At 55.8% G+C, this 23,550-nt stretch overlaps 1 protein-coding gene and 1 long non-coding RNA gene across 3 annotated transcripts in view; one reads left to right on the top strand and one right to left on the bottom strand.

Annotated features, from left to right (window-relative positions):
• Positions 1 to 8,321, bottom strand: part of ARHGEF4 (Rho guanine nucleotide exchange factor 4) — a 245,480-nt gene extending 237,159 nt beyond the window's left edge. The window contains exon 1 of the mRNA XM_070580930.1: positions 8,187 to 8,321. Coding sequence (XP_070437031.1) covers positions 8,187 to 8,225 — 39 coding nt within the window. The 5' untranslated portion in view covers positions 8,226 to 8,321. The remainder of the gene's footprint in view (positions 1 to 8,186) is intronic.
• Positions 1 to 23,550, top strand: part of LOC139076726 (uncharacterized) — a 230,047-nt gene that overhangs the window by 146,224 nt on the left and 60,273 nt on the right. The window lies entirely within an intron of this gene.

The following is a 23,550-nucleotide window of genomic DNA, read 5'->3' as shown; positions in this document are numbered from 1 at the left end:
ATGGCCTGGGTGGGAGGGGCTCTAGAGTGGTGTCCTGCTGGGGTTCATTCATGTCAGTCAACAGGGCTGTGTCTACTGGTCAGGGAAGCACGTGCCCCCCACCTCGGTTATAACAGAGGGGTGAGGGCTGGAGGGCAACGTGTGGTCTGACCTCAGCTTCAGTCCAGAGAAACCCTGAGAACAGCACTGGACGGGTCTGCAGGGCAGTGATTCTCAGCTGGCCTGTACACTGGAGTCACCTGGGAGCCTAGAAACCAGTGCTGGGACCCCAGCCCTAAATGCTGACCCAGTCAGTCCAGGTGTGGCCAATGATTCAGAGGCACAGCTGCGGCTGAGGAGAGCTGTGGCCTCAGGGACCCAGGCGCCCAGGGCCCCGGCTGCACTGGCCTAGGCCGTCGAGAAAGCAATCCATTCACCTGTCACTTGTGCTTCATAGTTATGTTTTTGTCATGTATTTAACCAGATGCCCAGTCCTGGTGTCAAGATGAGTCTGATGGGTCAGACGTCTTCCTACATTCAAGAGGCTCTCAGGCTTCCAGACAGGCAGCAGGCAGATCAGGTGACAGCCAGTGTGCTGGCGTCTGCCTCCTGAGAGGTGACGAGGAGTCAGTCACTATTCTCTCCTCCCCAGCCCCACGCCGGCACCACCTCAGAGATCTTGTGCACAGGAATGAGGAAAGGATCTCTCTAATTGTTTCTTTTATCCTATTTACTGTCTGTGCTGATTGATTCACTATATGGTTAATTCATAAATTATGTAATACATGATACACCAAAGCAAAAATATATTTATATATAAGTTATGAAGTAATAATAAAATGAACACCCATGAATCTACTCCCCGGTACTAGGTATGGCTGAGTTTTGAATTACTACACTCAGTTATTTAGGACCAAAGAAGTGTGTTTTCACCCTGGTGCGGGATTTTCACATGATATACATGGGATATGAAGTGGCTTGTTTTGGGGTCATTGTTTGTGACACGTCATATGTGAGAGTAAGATGGAAAAGCTCGGAATGTGGGGAAAAAGGAAATTAAAACGTGGAGTCATGGAGTCTTCCAAGAAGAATAGAAAGTAGAAACAGCAGTAAGTAAGCCCTCACGGAAGGTACATTTAAATGAACGTGTGTGCTGAGGGGGTAGAGAATCATACGCCAGTGTGCTGCTGTGACTGAAGCTGAGCTGCAAAGAGAAGGGGCCCAAAGAGGAGGGAAGGAGGCATTAAGGAAGACTTCCTGGGGGTGGAGAGACAGACAGTGCATCCTGAAGGAGAAATGGGGGCAGGGAAGCTCCAAGAGGCTGGCGAGGTGAGGAGGCACCCCAGGGCAGGGAAGCCTCCCTACCCGGTGACCTGTGACACATGACTCACTGGATGAGGGGCCTCAGGGCCCTAGATAGCGCCACTCCCATCTCCAGAGTGCTTGGACTGGGTACCCCAGGAGGGTCCAGGAGCCAGGCAGGAGGCCAGAATGGGCAATATCATTTAAACCTCACAGTCTTACAACTCGTGACAGGAGACTGCCAAAAGATGGGGCACTTCCCAGGAGCCAGAGCACAGGGACATGCCCCACTCACTCAGCAGGAGAAGCACTCAACACTCAGGGTCAGTAAGTCCTACACAATACCAAGAACAAACTCAAACCCAGCACCTCCCTGGGGTTAGGTGGTGGCTGGAGTCTCAGGTTGGCCTGTAAAGGGCTGAGTCTGCAGCAGGCAGTAGGGACCACTGTCCCTGGGCTGCAGCTGAGGGGAGGCAGGCACCCAGAGGTGGGGGGAGGTGCCCCGAGCCTGAGGAGCAAGGCTCAGTGGGCCCAGGTTTGGAGGGAAGGCTGCAGGAGTCCATGGCTCTAGAACCATCAACCCTGGCCAGCCTGCTCAGGCCTTCTGGGCTAAGGGCGCCCTGGGGCTCCAATCTGGTCAAGGTCTTGCTGCTGGTTAATTCATTCAGGGACTGGGCACAGGTTTCCCAGGACACACTGTGCAACTAGCCTACGGCCTGGAGGGAGAGAACAAGACCCAGAATATGGAAGTGCTTAAGAAATGTGTGTGGAACAGCTGGATAGAGATCATCTGGCAAGATCATGGTTCTTCCCCGAGTTGGCAGAGGGAGCAGAGTGAGGATCTGGAGAAAAAGCCCAGGTTGGGACGATGGCCTGGGGCCGCTGGCCTCTGGCCACAGCTGAGGCTTGGGATGGGCAGTGTGGGAGAGAAGGCCCCAGGGCAGGGAGGAAGCACAGGGCCTCTGAGCAGCAATACAAGCCAAGGATGGTGGAGTCCAGGGTGTCAGGGCAACTGCAGCCCTGGGGAGGTACTGAGGTCCTCTTGGCAGACAGCTGATTTTTATGCCTGCTCTGTCCTGCTCACTCTGCCCTCTCCTCTTGTTATCATTTAGAGAGGAGATGAGTCCTCCTCTCTTTAGGACTCAAGGGGACAGCTTCTCTATGACCTCTCAGAGGGCAGGGTCTCTGCGGCCTCAGGTGTCTGCTGTGACCTTACCCAGCAGAGTTTGAACACGTACGTGACCCTGAGCAAATGCTACCAGGGCCCCGGGGCTCACAGTCCCTGAGCTCCAAAGCTGAGAGGCCAGGTGAGTCCTGCTGGGGCTTCTTAATCGTGTGTCATGGGGAGTATATGCTGCTCTCCTGCCCAGTATCTGAATGGCAGTCCTGACTCGGGGGAGGAGAGGATCCCAAGAAAACTGAGAAACTGGGCCCCACCTGTCTTGGAAATCGAAAGGGGGCAGACATCCTCTCTTCCCACCCTCCAAAGGGCAGCTCGGCTAAGCTCCAGCTAAGACCATGGCTCTGTGGACAGACCTAGATGTCTACAGGGGTTGCCAGAGAGCGGTCCTGGTGAGGAATGGCAGGGCGAGAGTCCAGAATCAGCCCGGGGCATCCTAAGCAGTTGGCCTGTCCAGCAGGACCTGCTGTGCTCCTCTCTCTTGATCCCTGCCCAGGCTGGGTCCTATGAGCTACCCCACACTCTGCCAAGACAGATACTTTTTTTTTTCACTTAACTGGAGTCCATTTTTGTCTTGTGCAACCAAAAACCTTCACTAGTAAAGAAATTGGTACCAGGGTGATTACCGATAACGGACCCTTCTGGAAAGAGGGATGGGGGCTTGGGATTGTTTATTCCACCTGGTTGAGGAGAAGGGAAGTCAAAATATATTGGGGATTAAGTTATGGAAGCCTGGCATCTCATTGCATGCATGGTGAACCCCTAATTAAATCTGCTGTGGCCAAATGTCTACTGGGGCTTTTGGCGAAAAGTGACTCTTACTACAAAACCTGAGTGAAAGGCACGATGAATTCAAGTACTATGAGGTGAGCTTGTTGCTTCCAACTGCGCTGGCCAGCTTACAGAGTGAGAGAATAACAAACTCAGCTCCCTGAATCCCCAGGGACTCTCTATGGCTATGCACGAGGTGCCTCTTCTCTCCTGCAGCCACAGGCTGGAGACATCCCTGAACCAAAAGCAGCCTGGTCCCATCAATCTGTGGATTTGTGAATTATAAAGCCAACTGAATGGACAGCTTCCCTGCTCCCTGAGTGAAAGTTAGAGTATCGGTCCTACTAGAGAGCAGGACCCCCGACTTCAGGGATGGGGATCCGTGAGAGCATTCATAAGCTCCCTGAGCCGGTGCTCCTTGCTCTGGCTACTCCAAGAGCCTTGTCCTGTAAAGTGAGGCCAGTTCTCCTCATGTCTGCCCCTGCCCCCTTCTCTCCCACCAGAATAAAAAGCAGAGTCAGATCTCAGCATGGCCATGGGAATAATTACAAAGTCAAACTAGGAGGAAAAGGCTCATGTTTCACAAAAGTATTATTTTGCCAACATGTGCTGGCAAAAACCTGTGGAAATGGGTGGGAATGGACTCTGCGAGTATCTCACCAGGGGGAAGAACGTTATTCTGGATCAGGATGACTCTGTCGACATGGGTGCACCCACAGATTCTGGAGAATGTGTGCTAGCTCCAACAGCCAGGATCCAGCAGCGCTCCAGCAGGTGATCTGCCGGCTGACTAAAACCTCAGCTTGATATTGGCCCCTCATGAAATGAAACTGAAAAGCCAGAAATTCCTTGAAGGAATCCAAATATCTGAAGAAAGAGAGTGTTAGAATGGATTTATCAAGAGCAACCTGCTCACTATCCCCTAACCGTATCCTCTGGAGAGCCAAAAAGACATGCCCTACTCCCAAGGCACTGAGAAATACTTTGGCAAGGAGCACGTCAACATCTTGGAAAATTGCCATAAATGCTGTTCTCAATTAGCTGGAGATGCTGATGAGAGATGGTACCTTTGGTGGGAATTCTACAGATGGGAATGGCAGGAGCTGGCATGACAAGGGATGAGAAGCAGCATTTAAGTGCCAGAAGCCAAAGTGGTATCAGAATGTTCTGATGCCGGGGCTCTTTGGTATTATCGATCATGGGGGCTGCCAGGACACAAATGGATGGGCGACACCAATGGGGTCCTATTGGACTCGTGTAATGTTGATAAAAAGGTTTAAAAAAAATTTAACTAGGGCTGGTAGACAGAAACCTCCATGAGTGCCTAGAACAGTGTCTGGCAGATAGTAGGTGTTCAATAAATATTCATTGCTTAAACTCCACTGCCCCTTGCCTAAGTCCCAGACTTGAGTCACTAGACCCAAAGCTCTTTCAATGAAAGGGAGGCTGGTTTCCTGCAACAGCATCCTAAACACATACTGTGAATCTTCTGAAGGTTCCTGTACAGACAAATACCTAGACCTTTCAAAAAGTGCTGAACACTGGCTCTGAGCTAACATTAATTCCTGGCGGCTCAGGATGTCACTACAGCCCAACACCAGGAGTGAGGGCCTGTTGGAGGTGGGATTCACGTCAGGTCATAAATGGAGCCTTGCCACACATCCACGTGTGGTAGCCCATTGGGATCCTGAATCTGTTCTGTGGTGATTTCCCCGGCTCCTGAGTGCTCAGTTGGCAGAGACACGCCCAGTTCCTGGTAGAAACTCCACCCTGCTTCCTTCACCCATGACATGGAGACTTCTGTGGTAGGAAAGGCTAACTGGAAGCCTCTGGGACACACTCTCCCCTCCAAAGTAGGGAATCATGGGCAATACTTCATCTCTGGTGACTAAGAAATCACCAATCTAGGAGTGGAGATCCCTGCTGCATCCCTATTCACCTTCCCAGTGTGGCTTGTGCAGAAGACGGGGGCCTGAAGAATGCCAGCGGGCTGTTTAAGGTTCAGTTGTGTGGATTCTCCTGTGCTGTCCCACATGTGATCTCCTTAAATGGAACAAATCTGTTATGGTCCTTGACCACTGATTTGGTGAAAACTGTGTGTATGTGTGTGTGTGTGTGTGTGTGTGTTGCCTGTATGTGTAAGTGTGTATGTGTGTGCATGTGCTTCCTGTCTCAACATTCAGGAATCAGCAGAAGCAGGTTGCTTTCCCCACAACAGTGACAGCGGCATAACTTCACCACCCCACCTCAGGACTTCACCAGCTCACTAATTCTGGCCACAGTTTAGTTAGCAGACACCCTGACCTTTCTACCCCAAAGGACCTCCCGCTAGTCTAAAGCATCATACTGATAGGACTCAGAAAGCAGCACGGAGCAAGGTACACGTACGTGTACCAGAGTGCGGGACATAACTTCTCTGAACACACTGGGACCCTCCACTTCAGCGAAGGCTCTCGGCAGGCGGCAGAGGTGTCCAGGTGCCTGGAACATTTTGGGATAGCCCCTTGAAAGTGAAAGACATGTTCCTGGACAATGGCCCCCTACCCCCAAGAAAGACACCCAAAGCTGGGTGGGCCTCGATCTTTGAAGCAACATATGTCCTCCTTGGTGTGCTACTCTGACTCTTCCGCTGGGTGGCCCCAAAGGCAGTGGGCTTTGTGTGGGACCCATGTGAGTGCAGGCTCGCTGACCTACCTGCACTGCGAGGGGCTCTGTCACACGGCCGTCGTGGCCCCTGGGTCCCACAGTGCCCCGAGGGCCCACAGCACAGTTGGGTGCTGCGCAGAGTCTGCAGCAAATCCCAACAGTAGTCTCGCTGGGGCCCGAGGTTTCAGGGACTGTTCTTGCTCCTGGGCCCTGGTGGAGTCCGACTGTGGGCTCCCGTGATCCGAGTTTCCCAGGATGAAGGAGCATTGTCGATCAACTAAGCAACCAAGTTAGGCACCCCTCAGCAAGGGGTCAGTACAAGACCAGGCCCGGGAAGGATCGGGAGGTGACTTGAACAGGTGGCTCCCTTCACCTCCCCACCTGTGGCGTCATAGGGTGCTCCTTGTGACTAGGGTCTGAGGAAGAACATTCGTGAACTGCATGTACAGCTGGCTTTGTCAGATACACCTGCACAGCCAGAAGTGGACTGCGTGGCATTCAGGGCCCTTCCCAAGGGTGGCTCTCAAGGACAGTGGAAAGGGAGATCCTCTGAGAGGCACATCTGACTGTGCACAGACAGAGGCCTGAGGCATCTCAGGACCTCTGGGCACGTGAGGGTAGGCACCGGGGGCTGAGGACAAGGAGGGGTGGAAAGGCCTCTCAGAACAGGCTAAGAATGTGAGGACAGGGTGTCCCATGACAACATTTTCCCCAAAGCCCCCATTCCAAGAAGGCTCCCTGTCAATGGGCGGGCAAGGCAGCTGCCCTGGGACGTCCAGCAACCTCTTCCCCAGCCATACCTGCCTGCTCCATGAGATCCTGTGGCCAGTTAGGCATCTTGGATTCTGCCCCGCCAACTTCCCCTCACCCCAGTGACCTGCTGCCACCACTGCTGTGGATGGGAAGGACCAAGGTTCCAGGCTCACCACTGTATAAAGACTCACATGGTTTGTAAAGAGATCCTCGCAACCACCCTGAAAGGTGTGAAATTATCAACCACGTTTTTCAGATGAGAAAGCAAAGACCAAAGTGCTTAGGTGATTGTGCCAAGATTGTACAACGTGTCAGTGACAGAATCAGAATTCAATGGTGGGGGGGCGGGGGTCTGTGTGCTCAGAGTCACAGGTCTGACACCAGCCAGGCTCCCCTGTTCTTCAAAGCCGTCTCCTGCACTGGCTAGTGCTAGCGTAGGTTCCTGAAAGGCTCCATCCCTCTCCCCTCACGTCTGCACTGGAATTACCCCAGGCATATGAGCTGATTCACAGGCTGCTCTTCCAGACCTGCCCAGGACCAGGCTGAGGGAAGGCTCCGCAGGGCCGGTCCTGGGTCACCTGGCTGCTTGCCTTTCCCCAGAGCTCTCAGAGCTGGAGAACTCTGCCCCCACCTTCAGTCTCCACCTCTGGGAGAAGGTGGTCTCACAGCCAGCACAGCAGCTTCTTCACCGGGGCCAGTACCCTCCCAGCTGTCCCCCTCCTCCCTGGCCAGTCCTCTGGCAGCACTTCCCGGCCTCCTTTGTTATGCAGATGGTGCCTCAGTCAGAGTCATCGCCAGCCGCCTCCCACTCCCGCCTACCCGCCCACATTGCTCACCGGGGAAGGTGGAGTTTGGCAATCTGCAGCTGGCCACCCCTCTTGACAGTGTCCCGGAGCCTACTGCTCACTTGGGGTCCCCTTTGGGGGCAGGGTAGGTGGAGGCACCCCAGACGAGTGGGTCCCTATGGCCGCTGTGAGCAGTCCTGGAATTGGGGTTTGGGGAGGGGGACGCCTCACGCAGAAGCCTAACCTTCCCCCAGGCTCCTGTTTCCCTCCCTCCGCGTAGACACCCCTTCCCCAAAATGGTGCCCCAACCCCATAGCGTACCCTCCCTCGGTACCCTCAGGTACCCTCCGTCCGCGTTATAACAGGATCACCCACTTCCTGGGCATCTCCTGGGCCAGACACAAGCTGTCCTTCCCGGAACCGGCGGGCCTGCGCGGAGGGCCCGAGGCTGCCGAGTGCCGGGCGTCCAGGGCGAGCCGGTGCCCGGGAGGCCAGCAGGAGCGCTCGCCTTCGCCAACGCTGGCCCGGGCGGCTGTCCAGCTCCCTTCCGACGCGGCGCCTCTCCTTCCCCGCGGTCGGGGCGGCCACACTCCGTTTCCCGGTTGGCACGTCGGAAAGTTGGGGGCGCCAGGGAGCGCCCGGAGTGCCCCACCCACCGCTGCCCGGCGGTCGGAGGGGCGCAGCGGCGGCGCGGCGCCGGCTCTCCTGCTCCCCGCGCGCGGCCAGAAGCCGCCGAGCCCACCCGCGGGTCCGAGGACGCCGTCTCTCACCTTGAAGAGGCTCCGGAGGAAGTGCACAACGCCGAGCATGGTGTCGGGGGCCGCGGCGCCGGGAACCCCGCAGGACCGAGAGCGCGCCGCCGAGCACGGCTCCGGACGCCACCGCGCGCCCCGCCCGGCCCGCCTCCCCGCGCTCGGCCGCTGGGGCACGTGCGGGTCCGGGGACCGCCCAGGCCCGCCCCGCCTGTCCCGGGCTTTGGTCACCCGCGGACCCGGGGACGCACAGACGGACACTGGAGCCGTCCCCTGGCACGAACCAGCGGCCCACGAGCCCCCTCCTTCCTGCGGCTTTCCCGGGGCCCAGCGGAGCTCCCGGGCGGACTGGGAACCCGGAGTGTTTTCTGAGAAAGAACAAGTGAACTCGCGCCTTGCACACAGGCGCACATCCACCCTACAGGTGGATCCCCTTGATCTCCCCATACCCTCGTCCTGACTCTGTCTCTGGCCGCTTCAGGGGAAGGGTAGCCTCTCTTTCTGTCTGGGAGCTTTGCTTTTCAAACTTCCAGAACTTTTAGAGCATTTGCTCAGTATGCTCATTTGCCAGTTGAGGAAACAGTCCAAGAGGCTCAGCAGCGCGTCTGCGCTCACACATCTGGTGAGAAGCAGGTGTGGACAAGAATCCCTAGGACCTAATTCCCTGGTGTAGAGCTCGCTCTCCTTCCTCCCTGCCTTTCCAGGCACGCTCCTGCAGACAGGATCTAAGTGGAGAATTCTCTCAGGTGCAAGAGACCTGTTTTCTGCTAAGGGGCAAAGGGAAGTCTTGGCTGTTTTCTTTGTGGGGTTTAAGGAGATGCGGCCTGCCCAGGAGACACACTCCCACTGGCCTCTAGGGCACAATATTTTTATAGACCAACAAAAATGTTTTAATTTTAATTTCTGTTGAAATCAGAAGAAAAACCTGAGAATCATCATCATCATCATCCAACCTGGATTATATTCATCTTTATATGAACGCAATTCTAAAAAGTAATTTTAAATATGTGTGTGTATATATATATATATATATATACAATATATATATAATATACATATGTGTGTGTGTGTGTGTGAGGAGGATTGGCCCTGAGTTAACATCTGTTGCCAATCTTCATCTTTTCGCTTGAGGGAGATTCTCCCTGAGCTAACATCTGTACCAGTCTTCCTCTATTTTATGTGGCATGCTGCCACAGCATGGCTTGACAGCTGTGCTAGGTCCTTGCTCCGCAATCCAAACCTGTGAACTGGGACCACCAAAGCGGAGCATGTGAACTTAACCATTATGCCACTGGGCAGGCCCCTAAATAGGTCTATTTCTTTATGCCAGAAGGGGCCCATGAAGAAAAAGTGCCAAGGGCCTGTGGGTGTCACACTGCAGTCCTGCTCCAAGCCCACCATTTCTGGGATCAGGAGTCTCATGGGGGCTTAGCATCTGCCCAGACTGGACTTACACACACCCCTGCCCATGCCTGCACCCCCTCGTCCAATTTATGGCCCCCCTGAATGCTGTTCCTGGTCAGCAGCACATGTCCAGTGTTGCCTGGTGGAGTATTTTCCCCCCACACTCAACCTATGTCTGCCTCTCCGCAGGCCCTTGGAGCAACCCAGCCAGGACAGAAAGCCTAGCAGGTAAATGCCTAGAGTCTGTGGGGTCTGGGAGCAGAGGAGGCAGCCATGAGATCATCTGAAACTCCTGTGTCCCCAGCTCCACTCTCCATCACCCAGGGTCCATGCACCTTGCTAGAAGCATGTCCCCGAGGCCTGTGGTGGTGGGAGGAAGGCATGGATTTGGCATTGGGACGCCCGGCTGTGCTGTGCACAAATTGTCCTCCCCTCTAAACCCGAGTCCTTAACGTGAGAGAGGAAGGCCTGCCTGATGCAGCTGCTGTGGAGATTGAAGGAGAAATTAGACTTCACAGGTGCTCAGCAAATGTTAATTCTCTCTTCTCTGAGGCCTTAAAGTGGCAAAGGGCCGGGAGGTCCAGTGAAAATACACACCCCTGGCCACAGATTACACATCTACATGGACTTCTTTTGCTGTTTGGTGGAAGAGGCCATGGATCACGGGTTCTCAGACTTGAGCAGGTGTCAGAGCCACCTGGTGGGCATGTTAGAGCACAGGCTGCCTGGCCCACCCAGAGCTTCTGGAGAGTAGGTCCAGGGTGGGGCCTGAGTCTGCATTTTAACAAGTTCCCAAGTGACACTGCTGCTGCTGGTCCTGGGACCACATTTGGAGAATCCCTGGTCCGGGAAGTGAGGCCTGGGACAGATCCCAAGTCAGAGAATAACCATCAGGACAGTTCCATTTGCCAAGCACCTACCGTGTCCCAGCCCTGGACCAGGTCCTTGCCATGGTTTGTGCCATTCACTCTCTCAGCAGTCCTGGGGGAAATGACAACACCGAATGCTCAGGAGGAAATAAGTCAAATCTAGTCTTATGTCTGAGTTTTTCTTCTGGAGAACATGATTTTAGGAGAACTTGACTGCATTGTGGAGTTAAAGGTATGCTCTCTCTTTTGTTATTAAAAGATAAAAGAAAAAAGGTCAGTGGTTGCCAGGGGTTAGCAGCAAGGAAGGTACGGCTAGGCAAAGCACAGAGGATTTCTAGGGCAGTGAAATCCTCTGTATGATACTGTAATGGTGGGTATGTGTCACCATAGTCCAAACCCACAGACTGTACAACACCAAGAGTGAACCCCAATTAGTGTACAACGTGGACTTCGCATGACAATAAGGCATCAATGTAGGTCCATCACTTCCAGTAAATGTGCCTCCCTCGTGAGGGATGTTGATGACAGCGGAGGACCCACGTGCATGGGAGAGGCAGCGCATGGGAATCTCTGTGCCTTCCTCTCAAGTGTGTTGTGAACCTAAAACTGCTCTGAAAATGCTATATTAAAAAAAAGACAAACCTGTTAGATTTGCAGAAGAATTTGCATAACATGGTTTCCTTTTTTTTTTTTTTTTACCCTCATGGGCTCTTTTACAATACAGTTTCTAATTGCCAAGCTCACGATATTTAAATTCTCTGATCCTGTCACATACTGCAATTACACAGGTTCAACACATGGGAGTCTGGGGGTAGGAATCAAGTGGTCAGAGGGAAAACATTGCACCAGATGCCAGGAGGCCCAGAGTGGCAGGAAGGGCGTGGGCTCGGCAGACAGCCTGGGCTCAGGGGTGTCCTGTGCTTCCCGCACTGGTAGCCTGCCCTCACTCACTGGAGCCAGGATCCACCTCACTGTGCCATCCTGCCCCCATCACATTCACATGTGGGCAAGACTGGGCTGCTCTGTGAAAGGACCATGGAAGCTCCAGGCTGGGGTGAAGGTGGAAAGCCCCAGAGCCCAAGAGCCTGGCTCTGCAACCTGTGTGTGCTCGAGCAAGTTGCCCAGCCCTTGTGCCTCAGTGTTCTCATCTGTGCGGTGGGATGATGCTAGGACCAGCTCTCAGGGCTATCGTTGTCATAGCTCGACATTCAGTGTCATGATTATGCAACCCCTTCACCCTGAGGTCAATGAGGGGACTAGGTATTTTTACCAGCACTTGAGGGGGAATGACCCACCTCTTCTGAGGTGGCTGTGAGGGGCATGAGCTGGCTAGCACGCAGCCAAAGGCATAGACATGAGTGCCCTCCTTTAGGAAGAGAGGATGGGAGCCGCAGGCCCTGCCCAGGCTCCCATGTGGCACCTGTGTGTGGCCACTGAGTGCCCTAAGCAGGCTGCAAGCCCCTTGAGGGGAAGGTTGAATCTCCTCTCACGTCCCATCTACAGTTTATAGTCATTTCAGATCAGCCCAATAAAATGGATTTGTTCAAGTAATATTTACTGAGCACCTAATGCCTGCATGCATGCATGATCTGGTTTGCCTGCCCTGAGGGGACTCCTGGAAACAAATCAACAAACAGAAAATCAGATTGGATTAAGTGCCATTGAGGTAAAAAGTGCAGAGATGAGGGATGGAAAAATGATTTGGGTGGCCTGGGAAGTCCTCTCTGAGCCCTGGAGGCTGAGAAGAGCCAGTCACATGAAGTCCGGGGAAAGAGGGTCCGTGAAGAGGGGATAAAGGCGCTGAGGCCGCAGTGGGCTTGGTGGGGAGACAGGGAGAAACCAAGCAGCTGCACCTCGGAGAGCAGAGAGGAAAGTGGGCAGAGCTGAGGTGGGAGCCCAGGTGTGGGGACAGAGCAAAAGGGCCCTGGAGGCCAGAGGGAGGGGTGTGGATATCCTAAGGGCAGTGGGAAGCCACTGCATTGGGTGTAGAAGGAAGCAGACCTTTGAGGCCCGGATGAAAGGGGCTCTGGGGAAGGTGCTGTTCGGGCAGCCATGGGGGCAAGAGTTCCGTTTCGAACACGTGAAGTTTGGGTGCTACTTTGGGTCCAGCCCTGGAATTCAGAGGGCAGGAGAGCAGGGTGCCTGCCTTCTGGGAGCGCACAGTCCGGGGAGACAGAGGAGGGCCACGCAGGGATCCTCCGGCTGCGGCGTGGGAGGCCTGAGCTGAAGGTGTCCTGTGGGCACTCTCCTGAGTCCAGGCCTCAGCACAGGGAAGAGAGAGAGGGGACGACGCAGCCTCAGCCTCAGGCCCTTGGGGTCTCATCTTGGCTGACCCTGGCAATGTGCACACGTGGCCCTGTCCTCTCCCCTTCTCACAGTGCTCGCTCCTGTCGCCATGCCTCACCTCTGGCCATGCTGTTCTCTGTCTGTGGGATGTCCCTGCCCCACACCCTGGCTCCCCTGTGTCGAGGCAGCCCCTTCTCAGTGTCCAGGCTCCACTAAGCCCCACCTCTTAGAGGAGACCTTGCCCAACCCCTAGGAAGGTCCCCTCTGCCGTGGTCCACTGGAGCCCGGCTGCCTCTTGAAGGACGGGGCTCCCTGCGGGACAAAGTAGGACTGAGTCTTGGACAGGCTGAGCCCTGTGTCCCCCTGAGCAGGTCCCTGTGCCTGCTGCCTGGGGGAGCGAGTGGGTGTCAAAAGCCTTGTCCAGAGGCTACAGGGCTGTGAATGCTGCCAGTCAGGAAGCACTGGGAGGGCATTGTTGGCTCCTAGAAATAGCAATCTTGTCTTTAATGAGGCGCTAATTCTGCCTCCTGAGGAGGCCTCAGCACTCAGAGTTCTCCAGAAGCCCTGTTTAGGCCGAGCAGGGGCCCCCTGGGCAAAGGGGCTCAAGAGGAGTAAGGGCCATGTCAGAGAAACACTGGAGGCTTCTCACATCAGCCTTTCACAGCCCACTAGCCCTGCAAGCCCCTCAGCCCAACGGGGGTCCCAGCGCCCGCCCCGTGGCGCCCCCAACGGGCCAGCGAGCAGGCCCTGTGGCAGCCATCCGCTCACGGCCTGGGGAGCAGGGGCAGGCTTGGGGAGAGCCTGGGCCGGGTTCCTGGAGGAGGGACTCACTCCCACACAGACACAAAGTGAGACGCAGACACACGCAGCGTGCACACACAGCAGGACGTGCACACCCTTCCCAAGCCAGGCCCGCACAGTCGGCGTTTCCTGGAGTCTAGCAACCGACGGCTCCATCCCTCCTGTTCGGGTCTGAACCGAGCCTCCCAGGCACCCCTGGCGGGAAGGCAGCCTGGAAGCCCACCTGGGGCCTCGCCTCCTCCTGTGGCAGGTGCCCCTCTGTCTGCAGTGTCACTGGTGCCTCCAGCTCCTTTCTGCTGAGGGACTTCATGTATGTCCCTTCCGGGGAGGAAGCAGCACTTCAAAGAGAAGGGGTGGGCCTGGTCCCCAGCACATCTCTCCAGGGGTGGGATTGCCGCTGGGGGGGCCTTCAGGGAGGAGAGCATTTCAGGAAGGGCCGTCAACTCTCACATCCCACACAGACGCGTCACTGGTGCCCCAGGAAAAGCTGGGCCTGAGCCCTGCAGCAGGACCGGGCACACCCCCACAGGGCTGCCGCTCGAGCTCTGGGGAAATGACCCTGGGTTCAGAGCATGGCTCTGGCCCCCTTTGGCAGAGATGTTCACTGAACTCCCCAGATGAGCCGCCAGGACAGGGCTGGCTCCACCGCGGGAACAGTTGGGGCATTTGAGCCCAGAGAAGTAGATTCGGCAATAACACGACCAGTTCAGTGCATTAACAAGCAGCCCTCTCCCGGCTCTCCCCCCAAAGCCTGGAAACGCCAGTCCTGACCCTGGGGTCATGACTCATGAAGCATGCTCTGTGCAGGACAAGGAAAAGAACCCACAGAGTCTCTAGCCCATGCTGCAGACAGTTTATTACAAAGGGAGAGAAAAGAAAAAGAAATGAAAAGGAAGAAAAAGGGAAGAAAGACAGTCTTTATTTGGGAACAATGGGAACCGTCTCTTTCTGTCTTTGCTGTTAGAACTGTCAAGCTCGGGGCAGAGCAGACATGTCTCCGAGAACCCCAAGACCTCCTGTGAGCTTCAGGTCCTGCTCACAGCCTTCTGCACCCCCAGGGAAATCACTGGGGGTCTGGACCGTGGAAGAGGGCCCAGAGGGCTGGACAGGGCCAAGGACAGGTTTCTGGGGGCTGAGCTCAGATGCGAAGGGAGTGACATGCCTCCTCAGGGTGCTGCTCACTGGGCATAGCCCTGGGAAAGGCAGGGGTGGGGAGACAGGGTCTGCTGGAACCTGGGCATGTGGGAGCCTCAGATGTGGGGTCAGGATCCTCACTCACAGCCACTCCTCCCAACAGCACGTTCCCTCCCCTGCGTTTTCCTGTCCTGTCTCCCCGCACCCCACCCCCCCCGCCGGCCGCTGCACTTCACCCTTCACATGCTGGGATGAATTCTCCTGTCCTGGTCTAAGACCACCCTCCGCCGCCCCAGCCCCACGCTCCTGAAGTCCTGGAGCAGGGGCAGTGTGTGCCGCTGGGCATCACTTTTCTCAGTGCAAGGACACAGCTGACTTAGCAGGGAGGGAGGATTAGAACTGAGGTGGATGGAGTGAGAACGGGTGCAGGAGGAGGATGGTTGGAAGGTGTTTCTGGGAGCTTGCCTTTGAGCCAAGGTCTGTGTGTGACAAGGAGCCAGTGGCTTCAGAAGTCTGAGACAGAACTTGTGTGGGATTCCTCAGGGGTTGGTTCCCACAGGTGTGGGAATGAGCTGGCCACACTGGATGCTATGTCAGAGGTGGCCTGAGGACCTGCAGAGAGCAGCTGGGAGCATGGGTGCTGGGCAACTTGAGGCAAGTTACTTGACTCTTCTGTGCCTGCCTTTCCTCATCTGTAAAACCTGGGCGATCATTGTACCTGCCTCCTAAGGTTGCTGTGAGCCTGACTGCGTGAAACGAGGCGTCAGCACGAACTTTATGTGAGGTAAACACGTTCCACGGAGCTGAGACTCTCCTCCCAGTGCCTGGCAGGGGGAGTGGGTGTTGATGAGAGAAGGAGTGACAGACAATCTTTTTATTATTGCTTTAACGATAAATGATACCAGTAAGAAGAAGTAGGATTTCCCTTCCCGAGCAGCTCCGCTCACTGAGCCTGGGCCCCTCCCAAGGTGACCCTCTTCCATTCACAGAGAGCCTCTCAGCTGAGCCTGGTCAACCTGCAGAACTGAGAGTGTTAATAATAAATGATTGCATTAAGCCCCAAGGTTTTGGGGTGCTTCCTGCCTCCTGCTGTTGAAGCGAGGCCCAGCGTCAACACGCACAGCAGGGAGCGACATCTGTAACCCCGTCTGCCTCTACTACTGAATTGTAAGTTACCACCACTGCGTGTGTGATGCTCCAGGAAGTGGTGTGTGTGTGTCTGTGGCCTGTGCACCCTGGCACACATGTGGGTTGTGGCTCGAGGAGAGGGATGAGAGTGTGGAGCAGCTCTAGGGGTGTCATGGGAGGGGCCTGAGCTGGGCTTTGGAGGCATGAAGGACTGGAGTGAGGGCACACCCAGGGCCACAGGCAAGAGCAGCAAAGGAAGTGGACCCGGATCTGGTGCTGGTGGCCCCTGGAGAGAAAGGGGGCAATTTAGATCGCTGGCCTCAGGGGAGAGGAGACAGGGCAGCTGACATGGGGCAGCAGGCAGGCCTGTGGCTGGGGGCTTACTTGGGGCTGAGTTGGACCAGCATGGGGTCCAGGCTGGGCAGAGGAGGGGACTGAGCTGGGCAGGAAGGCGCCAGTCTCTGGGTGACGCGGGGCTGCCTGGCCCCACAGAGGCCAGAATGGGCTTTTGTGTGCAGCGGATGGTGGTATGTTCCCAGGCCTGGTGGGGAGAAGTGGGTGGAGGCAGGAGATGGCTGCAGGAAAGAAAGGGGCCATAAAACATGATGAAGATGCCCACCTAGTGCCCTTGCTAGGCAACAAGTAGCTTTTCTTCCAGGCCCAGAAGGCCGGGGGCTGCATTCTCTGAACAGGGGCCTGGCCAGGGGCTCTGAGAGAAGTCCCCATTCAGGATGGAAAAGGCTCTGCCTGGCCTCTCTGGAGGGAGCTGGGCTGTGGGCATAGTGCGGGCCAAGCAGTGTTGTTCCCAGGGCAGGGCTGTCCTCCTCCTCCATCGGGGCCTAGAGGACACCCAGGTTTAGTTGGAGGAAGAATAAATCAGAGCCAGAAGCCTGAGTTGTCCGAGCTGTAGCTTCGTCTCCCTTAGTGGGTCTGCCCAGGCTGTGAATTCTGTCTCCTGTCTCATGAGCAGGCCTGGCCCTGAGGGAAGTGTCGGTCGCATGGGAGTGACCCCTGGGCACAGCCTCACCCAGGGGTGGGCGGGGCCCCCATGTCACAGGAAGACAGTGTGGAACCGGGCCGTCCTTTGAGGAGGACCCTGCAGCTGGAGAGCATCCATGTACTCTGACCTAGCATCCACACAGACCTGCTTTCTGAGAGGAGGGGCTGAGGATCCTGAGAAGGGGGCCCCATCGGAACTCTCCAGGATCTCATTTGGACCTGAGTGAAGGCTCGCGTTCTACTGTGCTGGGTAGCTCTCCCAGTCCCACCTCCCTTCTAGGCTAGGCCGGCAGCTGACCACAAGCTGAGCACTTCTCTGAAGCAGCCGGCCCTGCCCTGGAGACCAGCCCCGGGAACCCGTGGGCAGGGGACGGCCAGGCAGGTGCCAGAGCCAGGGTGGCCCTGCAGTGCTGCCCGCTGGCCACACCTTCACTGTCCTCATCGCGCCCACCACACGGTGAGCCCTGAACCTGTCCTGCTCCGTCCGCCTGGCCCGTGTTGGCAGTGGGATAGACATTGGGTCCTTGCGTCCGGGAGCCAGGCCAAGGCTGCTCTCAGCAACGGGGCACACAGGGAGAAATCCGCTCATAACTCAGGCATGCCTGGCTGCTGGCCCCCGCGACTGTGCGCTGGTGTGAGACGCCTTTCCAGAGGGTCAGTGTGTGTGCGTGTGAATCATTCCTGCTTACACATGGGAGCTCAAGCAGAACAGAAAGACTGAAAGAGGGTCCTTCACCCTCATTTCCCATGCGGGGCATCTGAGTGCCTTGGTGACTCATCTTCCCATGCAAAGCAGGAACCTGAGAAGAGATTTAGACGTTTCGGCACAGTGTGCATTTGTGTCTCTGTGAATCAGTTATCTTACACAGAAACAATCACAATTTTCAAAAAAGAAAGCAGTTTGGCAGCAGTTTAGGTTGTGTTCACAAGAACCTTTAGGTTTGGTGTGAAGAAATGATCCAGGTGGTCGTGCTATGGGCTGCTCAGAATCCTATCCGTGTGGGTGTGTGCCAGCCCCCATCGGAAGGCCCCGGGGCTGAGCTGCACGGAGACAGGGCTCCAGCCAGCCTGTCGGCCTTCTAACAGCCACTCTCCCCACTGCCCGGATCCACACAGAGCAGGCACTTCACCCGCATCAGGAGCCCGTTTCACAGATGAAGAAATGGAGGTTCAGAAGTTACGATGTCCCACAGTCATCCACTCCAGGGTGGGAGAGGCATCAAGATTCTATCCCAGGTCTGGCTGACTTTCTACTGCATGAGGAAGGGATGGGGGGTTATGTCCTGAACCCACTAGGTTCATGAGGGGGTTCCCTGGGGATGCAGCCAAGTCACAGGGGCATGACAGGGACTCGGTGTGCATGGGGCAGAGGGAGCAGCTGGCCCAGGGCAGGCCCTCTTACCTCTGGCTGTGGGAAGGTCAGCCAGACAGAGCAGGGGGACAGCAGCAGGGCTGCGACAGCGTGTGCTTCTGACTTTGTCTCCTGTGGCCTTGGGGAAGTTCCAGCCTTTGTGGGCATCAGGTTTCTCACCTGGGAACAGGCCTCAGAAGGTCCCTGAGGGGCGGGGACTTGAATGAACGCATGAGGGAATGAACATGAAATAGGGCACCTGGGTTACTTGGCTGAATCCTTGCCCCATGTCCCCTGAGGTTGTCCAGGGGCCACTGTCCAGCTGGCTAAGTTATCATGGTCAGGAAGCATGAGCAGGGTCATCCCAGCCAGAGGCAGCTGATGCCACAAAGTGCACAGTGCTCAGGTGTGCTGAGACAGCTTCCCCCACAGTCCTGATCTCCTGGAAATGAGGTGACAGCAGAAGTACTGTCAGTCTGTGCAGGCTGACTAGAGAGACGGCTCAGAGTGAGACATCCCTCAACCGCCAGACCCCAGATTCTCCCTGGCAGGATACCCACTCTCACTCCTACCACCTCTCCCACCGCCATCAGCTGCTGCGTTCTCTGAGGAGCCGTCCCCACGCCTTCCAGGCACACAGATTCCAGCAGGACCAACGCGATGCGGGAGCTGGCCTGGCCATCCCTTCCTCGCGTCTCCCTGCTCCCCTGACCCTGGAGAGTAAACCCCTTCCTCGATTCCACCCCGAAACTCAGTGCACCTGCCCTGGAGCCGACCATGCATCCAGCCATGCCACAGCCAACAAGGCGCCCCGGAGTGTGCAGAGATGGTGGGCTTTACACCTGCGGATACTTGAGGATGTGATCCAGCCTGGCAGGACACCTCAAAGGTGTGGCACAGCTGTTCTGCTCCAGAAAGGATGGGAGCTCTCCTTGGTACAGGATGGGTGGGGTGGCCCTTGCACCCAAGAGCTGAGACCTGAAAGTGGAGTTGGCTCCAGCAGGAAGACAGTGGCGCGGCTGAAACATGTGGCCCACCATCTCCTCGAGGGCAGCTCCGCCTGGCATAGAGCGGGTGCCTGTCTCCGTTCTCTGTGGAGTTCATGCTGGGTGGAAGTGGTCAGCTCTAAGCTCCTTTCCCCTCCCCAGTAGGGGGATAGCGGGCAGTGGGTTGTCCTCACAGCTTGGCTAGGACCTCTCAGTGTAAACTGCTTTCCTCCAGCTGGAGTCTCTGATGGATCTTTTGGAGCCATCGCCCTCCAGAGGGTGGAGCAGGGACAAACATGCTTCTGCTGAACCCGGAGCAAGATGTCAACCAGGAGCATGCTGGGAAAACAGGGCACGTGGTCCACTAATGATAGATGCTTGCTTAGCGCCTGTTAACTTAGTTAATACAGAGTCTCAGCAGTCATCTATGCTGGTTAGTTTTCTAACAATAGCAGAATTCCTCCCCCCTCCCTCCCTCCCTCTCCCTCCTCTCCCCATTCCTCTACCCCCAACCCTTGCCTCCCTCCCTCCCTCCCTTTATTCTCTCTTCCCCCTACACTCCCTCACTACAGGCAGCTGCTTTTGGAGTGTGTCCTGGGAACCAAGTGTCTTGTTTTCCATGTGAATGTAGTTTGAAAGTGCACAAACACCGCTGTGCTAGGGTTGTGATTCTCGGTGGGCTTCCACATTCTGTTCTGGTTTGGGCCCAGTCAAGTGGCCGTGGGCGCCCCGGAGAGCGAGCACCATCTAGGAAAGCACTCCTGCATTCCCTTCACTCGGCACTCAATGCTCCTGACACCAGGTGTCAGTTTTCCACACATCAAGCAATTCTCTGCAACACCAGCAATTTACTTTAATCTCACAATTTAATTCCATTCTGACACTGTCTGCCTAGTGTTCCATCCCACCAGTTAAGGCTCAGTTCCACAAGACTGCCCCTCCAGTCTAGGTTGTCCCCACTACTTCTGAGCAACTGGCTATAAACTAGAGTTCCCACAACTCCCTCTTTGGGTTGGATGATGTGCTAGAATGGCTCACAGAACTCAGGGGAACACTTCCTATGTTTGCCAGTTTATTATAAAGGATATGATGAAGCAGACAGGTGAAGTGGTCGTGGAGTGAGGTACATGGGGAAAGGCGTGGAGCTTCCATGTCCTCTCCAGATGCATCACTCTGCCAGCCCTTTACGTGTTCACCACCCCGGAGGCTCTCTGAATCCACACTTGTGGGATTTTTATGGAGGAGTGACAGATTATTAACTCCATTTACAGCCCCTCTCCTCTCTCCAGAGAACAGGGGCTGGGGATGAAAGTTCCAAGCTTCTAATCCAGGCTTGGTCTTTCTGGTGACCAGCGCCATCCAGGAGCCCACACACAGTCACCTCATTAAAGCAAACGACACTCCTGTCACCCAGGAGACTACAAAGGTCTTAGGGACTTGGTGTCAGGAACCAGGGTCAGATACCAACATATATATTTTCCGTCATTTCACGAGTGTATCCGCCCCATTTTCTCATCCTCACCCCAGGAGTGGGCATCAGGGAATGAGGGCTCCTCCCACGTGAGTGAGGCTGGCTGCTCTTGCTTGTCCTTGTCCCTATCTCCTCTCACAGCTTGCGAGGCAGAGAGCCAGGCCCCTTTTGCCACACTAGTCAGGCTGAGGAAGAGGCTGAGGGGGCTGCAGCCTGGTCAGCGGCTGTCTCTCAGCTTGGCATCCACCCCATGCAGATGGTCTTCACCCCTTGGCACCTGCAGCCTCCTCCACAGGCCTTCAGCCACAGGTGTGTCTTCCAGGAGCACAGGGCCCACTTCTTCCCCTGAGTCGCTCCAGCCCCCAGCTGAGCTTGGCACAGCCTGGGGATTGGTGACATTCTCCCCCGAAGATGAGCACACTGCCAGAGAGGGAAGGTGAGACGGGAGGCAGCAAAGGAGAGACAGAGACGGTGGGCTCTGGCCTCCTCACTGCCTGCGAACAGGTCTCTTAATTGCTTCCCCGCACTTTCTGCGTCATTCAGTGGGAACAGGGAGGCTCTTTCTGCAGTTGCTGTGGCCCCTGAAGAGATGGTGCATCTGGTACAGCAGCATGGTGGAGCTCTCAGGCTGCTTTCCCAAACTCTCCCTTCTCTGCCTCCCTGCAGCAGGCACAGGGTCAAGGCTGGGCTGGAGGAGTCAGGACGAGAGCCCGCTGGGCGCCAGGGCCATGCCCTCAGTGGTGCACTGGAATCTGATCCAGTCCTTGGGAGCTGCTGGGTTCGACCTCAGCCACCCTGGAAGTCCAGCCATTTGATGAAAACCACCCTTCTGGGTGCTAAGCCTGGCCCTGCAAGTGGAGAAGGGCTCCCACCCTGGAGCACAGTGCTGGCTGCTTCTGAGTGAGGATTCCTGCGAGAACCGAGATGCACAGAGGCCTTCAGGTTGTGGCTAATGGCAGAGGGAGGCGTTGATGCCTGGGGGGAGAGGAGACCAATGAGAAAAGTGGTGAGGGGGTCTTGACTCTCCCTGAAGAGATGCCCAAGTTTTGGCTTTGGCCACAGGAGATGGGGTAATCCAGACAGACTTCAAGAGACCCGGGTATAGGAAGCCTGGGTTGGGGTGAAGAGAAGTGAACATGGGGAGACACCATGAGCCCACCCATGCCTGCGGGATGCTGACCACTGCACAGCACAGCATTCAGGGTGAGTGGGGCCATAAGAGCCATCTATGTTTTAGCACTCAGAGGAGACATTCTGCATGAGATTTGGGATGTGGAAGCAAAGCAGTGCCACATTCTTTTTCACACTGAGGATGTTGGGCAAGTTCTCACAAATGCCCATGCTCCCCTGTTGGCTCACGTTGTTGGTGTGGGCAGCAGCCTGGCTGCAGCTCTGCCAGCCCCTGCTGGACCCTCCCTCAGCTTGGGTCTGAGCATGTTCAGCTCCTGGAGAAGGGCGCTGGCTTCGCCTGCAGGATGCCCATCATCCAAGTTGGAGGCTTGGGTTCCAGCTGGTCCTGGGGCTTCCCATGGGTTTCTGTTCTTCCTGTTTTCCCCAGCATATCCACTTCCTCCTTCCCTGCTGACTTCAAGCCCCGACCCAAGGGGCAAAGACAGGAGCCTTCCACACGCTGATCACCCAGTTCCACACCATGCAGGATCCCATGCCTAAAATGAAGCCTTGAGCATATGTCATCCCAAGCGGTTCTGCTCACTTGGCTCACTCGGACGGTGGCATCCTCTCGTTAGCGAGCTCATCCTCCACACACAGCCCCAACAGGCTGCACCGCACCCAGAAGTCCCAGCCCTGCCTCTGAAACGAGTCAGGATCAGCTGGCCACGCACCCTCCCTGCCGTGGCTGAGCAGTGCAGTTGTGTCTGTGTCCACACTCCTCCCCTACCCACCTCATGCGTCCTGCCCAGACGCCTCAGCCTCCTGGATGTGCTCAAGTTTCCCTCTATCCCCCTTGCTGATGTAAGCTCTGGATGCCAGAACAGGGCCCCGCCCCTTGGGAACAAAAGGCACTGGAGTTCGAGGGCCTCCCCTGCTGGAGTAGAAACCACACACCTGTGACCTGGCTCCTCGGGGCAGCGTCCCCGGCTACGGACGACACTCAGGCAGAGGGTGTCCAGAGACCTCAGATTTGGAACCTCACATTTATCCTGTAGACTGCACCTCATGAATCAGGCCTCATGTTCCAGGCCATCTCAGCACAGAGAGAGCCATGCTCTGAAATCATCAAAGCATTTAGTAACCCATTTTGGGATACGGTCAGAAATCAACTTCAGATTCAAATTTAAGCTGAATTAAGAGTCAACTCTTTTAGTAGCAGGGGTCTTTCCTCCCTGGTACAGCTGTGAGGTCCTTAAGAGCCAGGAAGTTCATTTCTCTCCATTTCTTCCATTTCACTAGATGATATTAAAAATGCGGTAGAGCTGGGCTGCCTGACGAATCCCAGCTCTGACTCTTTATACCGTATGATCTGAAACAAGTTGCTAACCCTCTCTGTGCTTTAATTTCCTTCCCTGTGAGTAGGGATAATAACAATACCCCTGCCTTACAGGGCTGTTGTGAGGGTTAAAATAGATGAGCGATTTAAAGCAAAAGTTCTGCGTTTGTTAGCTGCACAATTACTTAATTTCATCTGATGGAACTATCTTTCCCTAAGTCCCCAGTGTGCTGGGCACTGCGCCCTGGGAGAGGGTCCCCAAGGTTTTCCAGGAGGCCATCGCTCAGGGCTCCAGGGTGAAGAGTCTGCGCAGGGGCGGCGCTCCGGTGCTGGCCCCTGTCTCTGGGCAGCGCCTTTTCTGACGCGGAGGTAGACGCCTCCTCTTCTCACAAACTCAAGCTGAAGCTTCCGGCTGAACACGCTTTCTTTTGGGCTCTGGGAACAAATTTGTCATCATAAGCCGTGGCCCCAGGCCAGAGTCCCTCTCCTTGTGAGGAAAGCCGC

This window comes from Equus przewalskii, chromosome 17 (assembly GCF_037783145.1).
Source record: "Equus przewalskii isolate Varuska chromosome 17, EquPr2, whole genome shotgun sequence".
NCBI lineage: Eukaryota > Metazoa > Chordata > Mammalia > Perissodactyla > Equidae > Equus > Equus przewalskii.
This window is presented reverse-complemented; position numbering and strand designations above follow the sequence as displayed.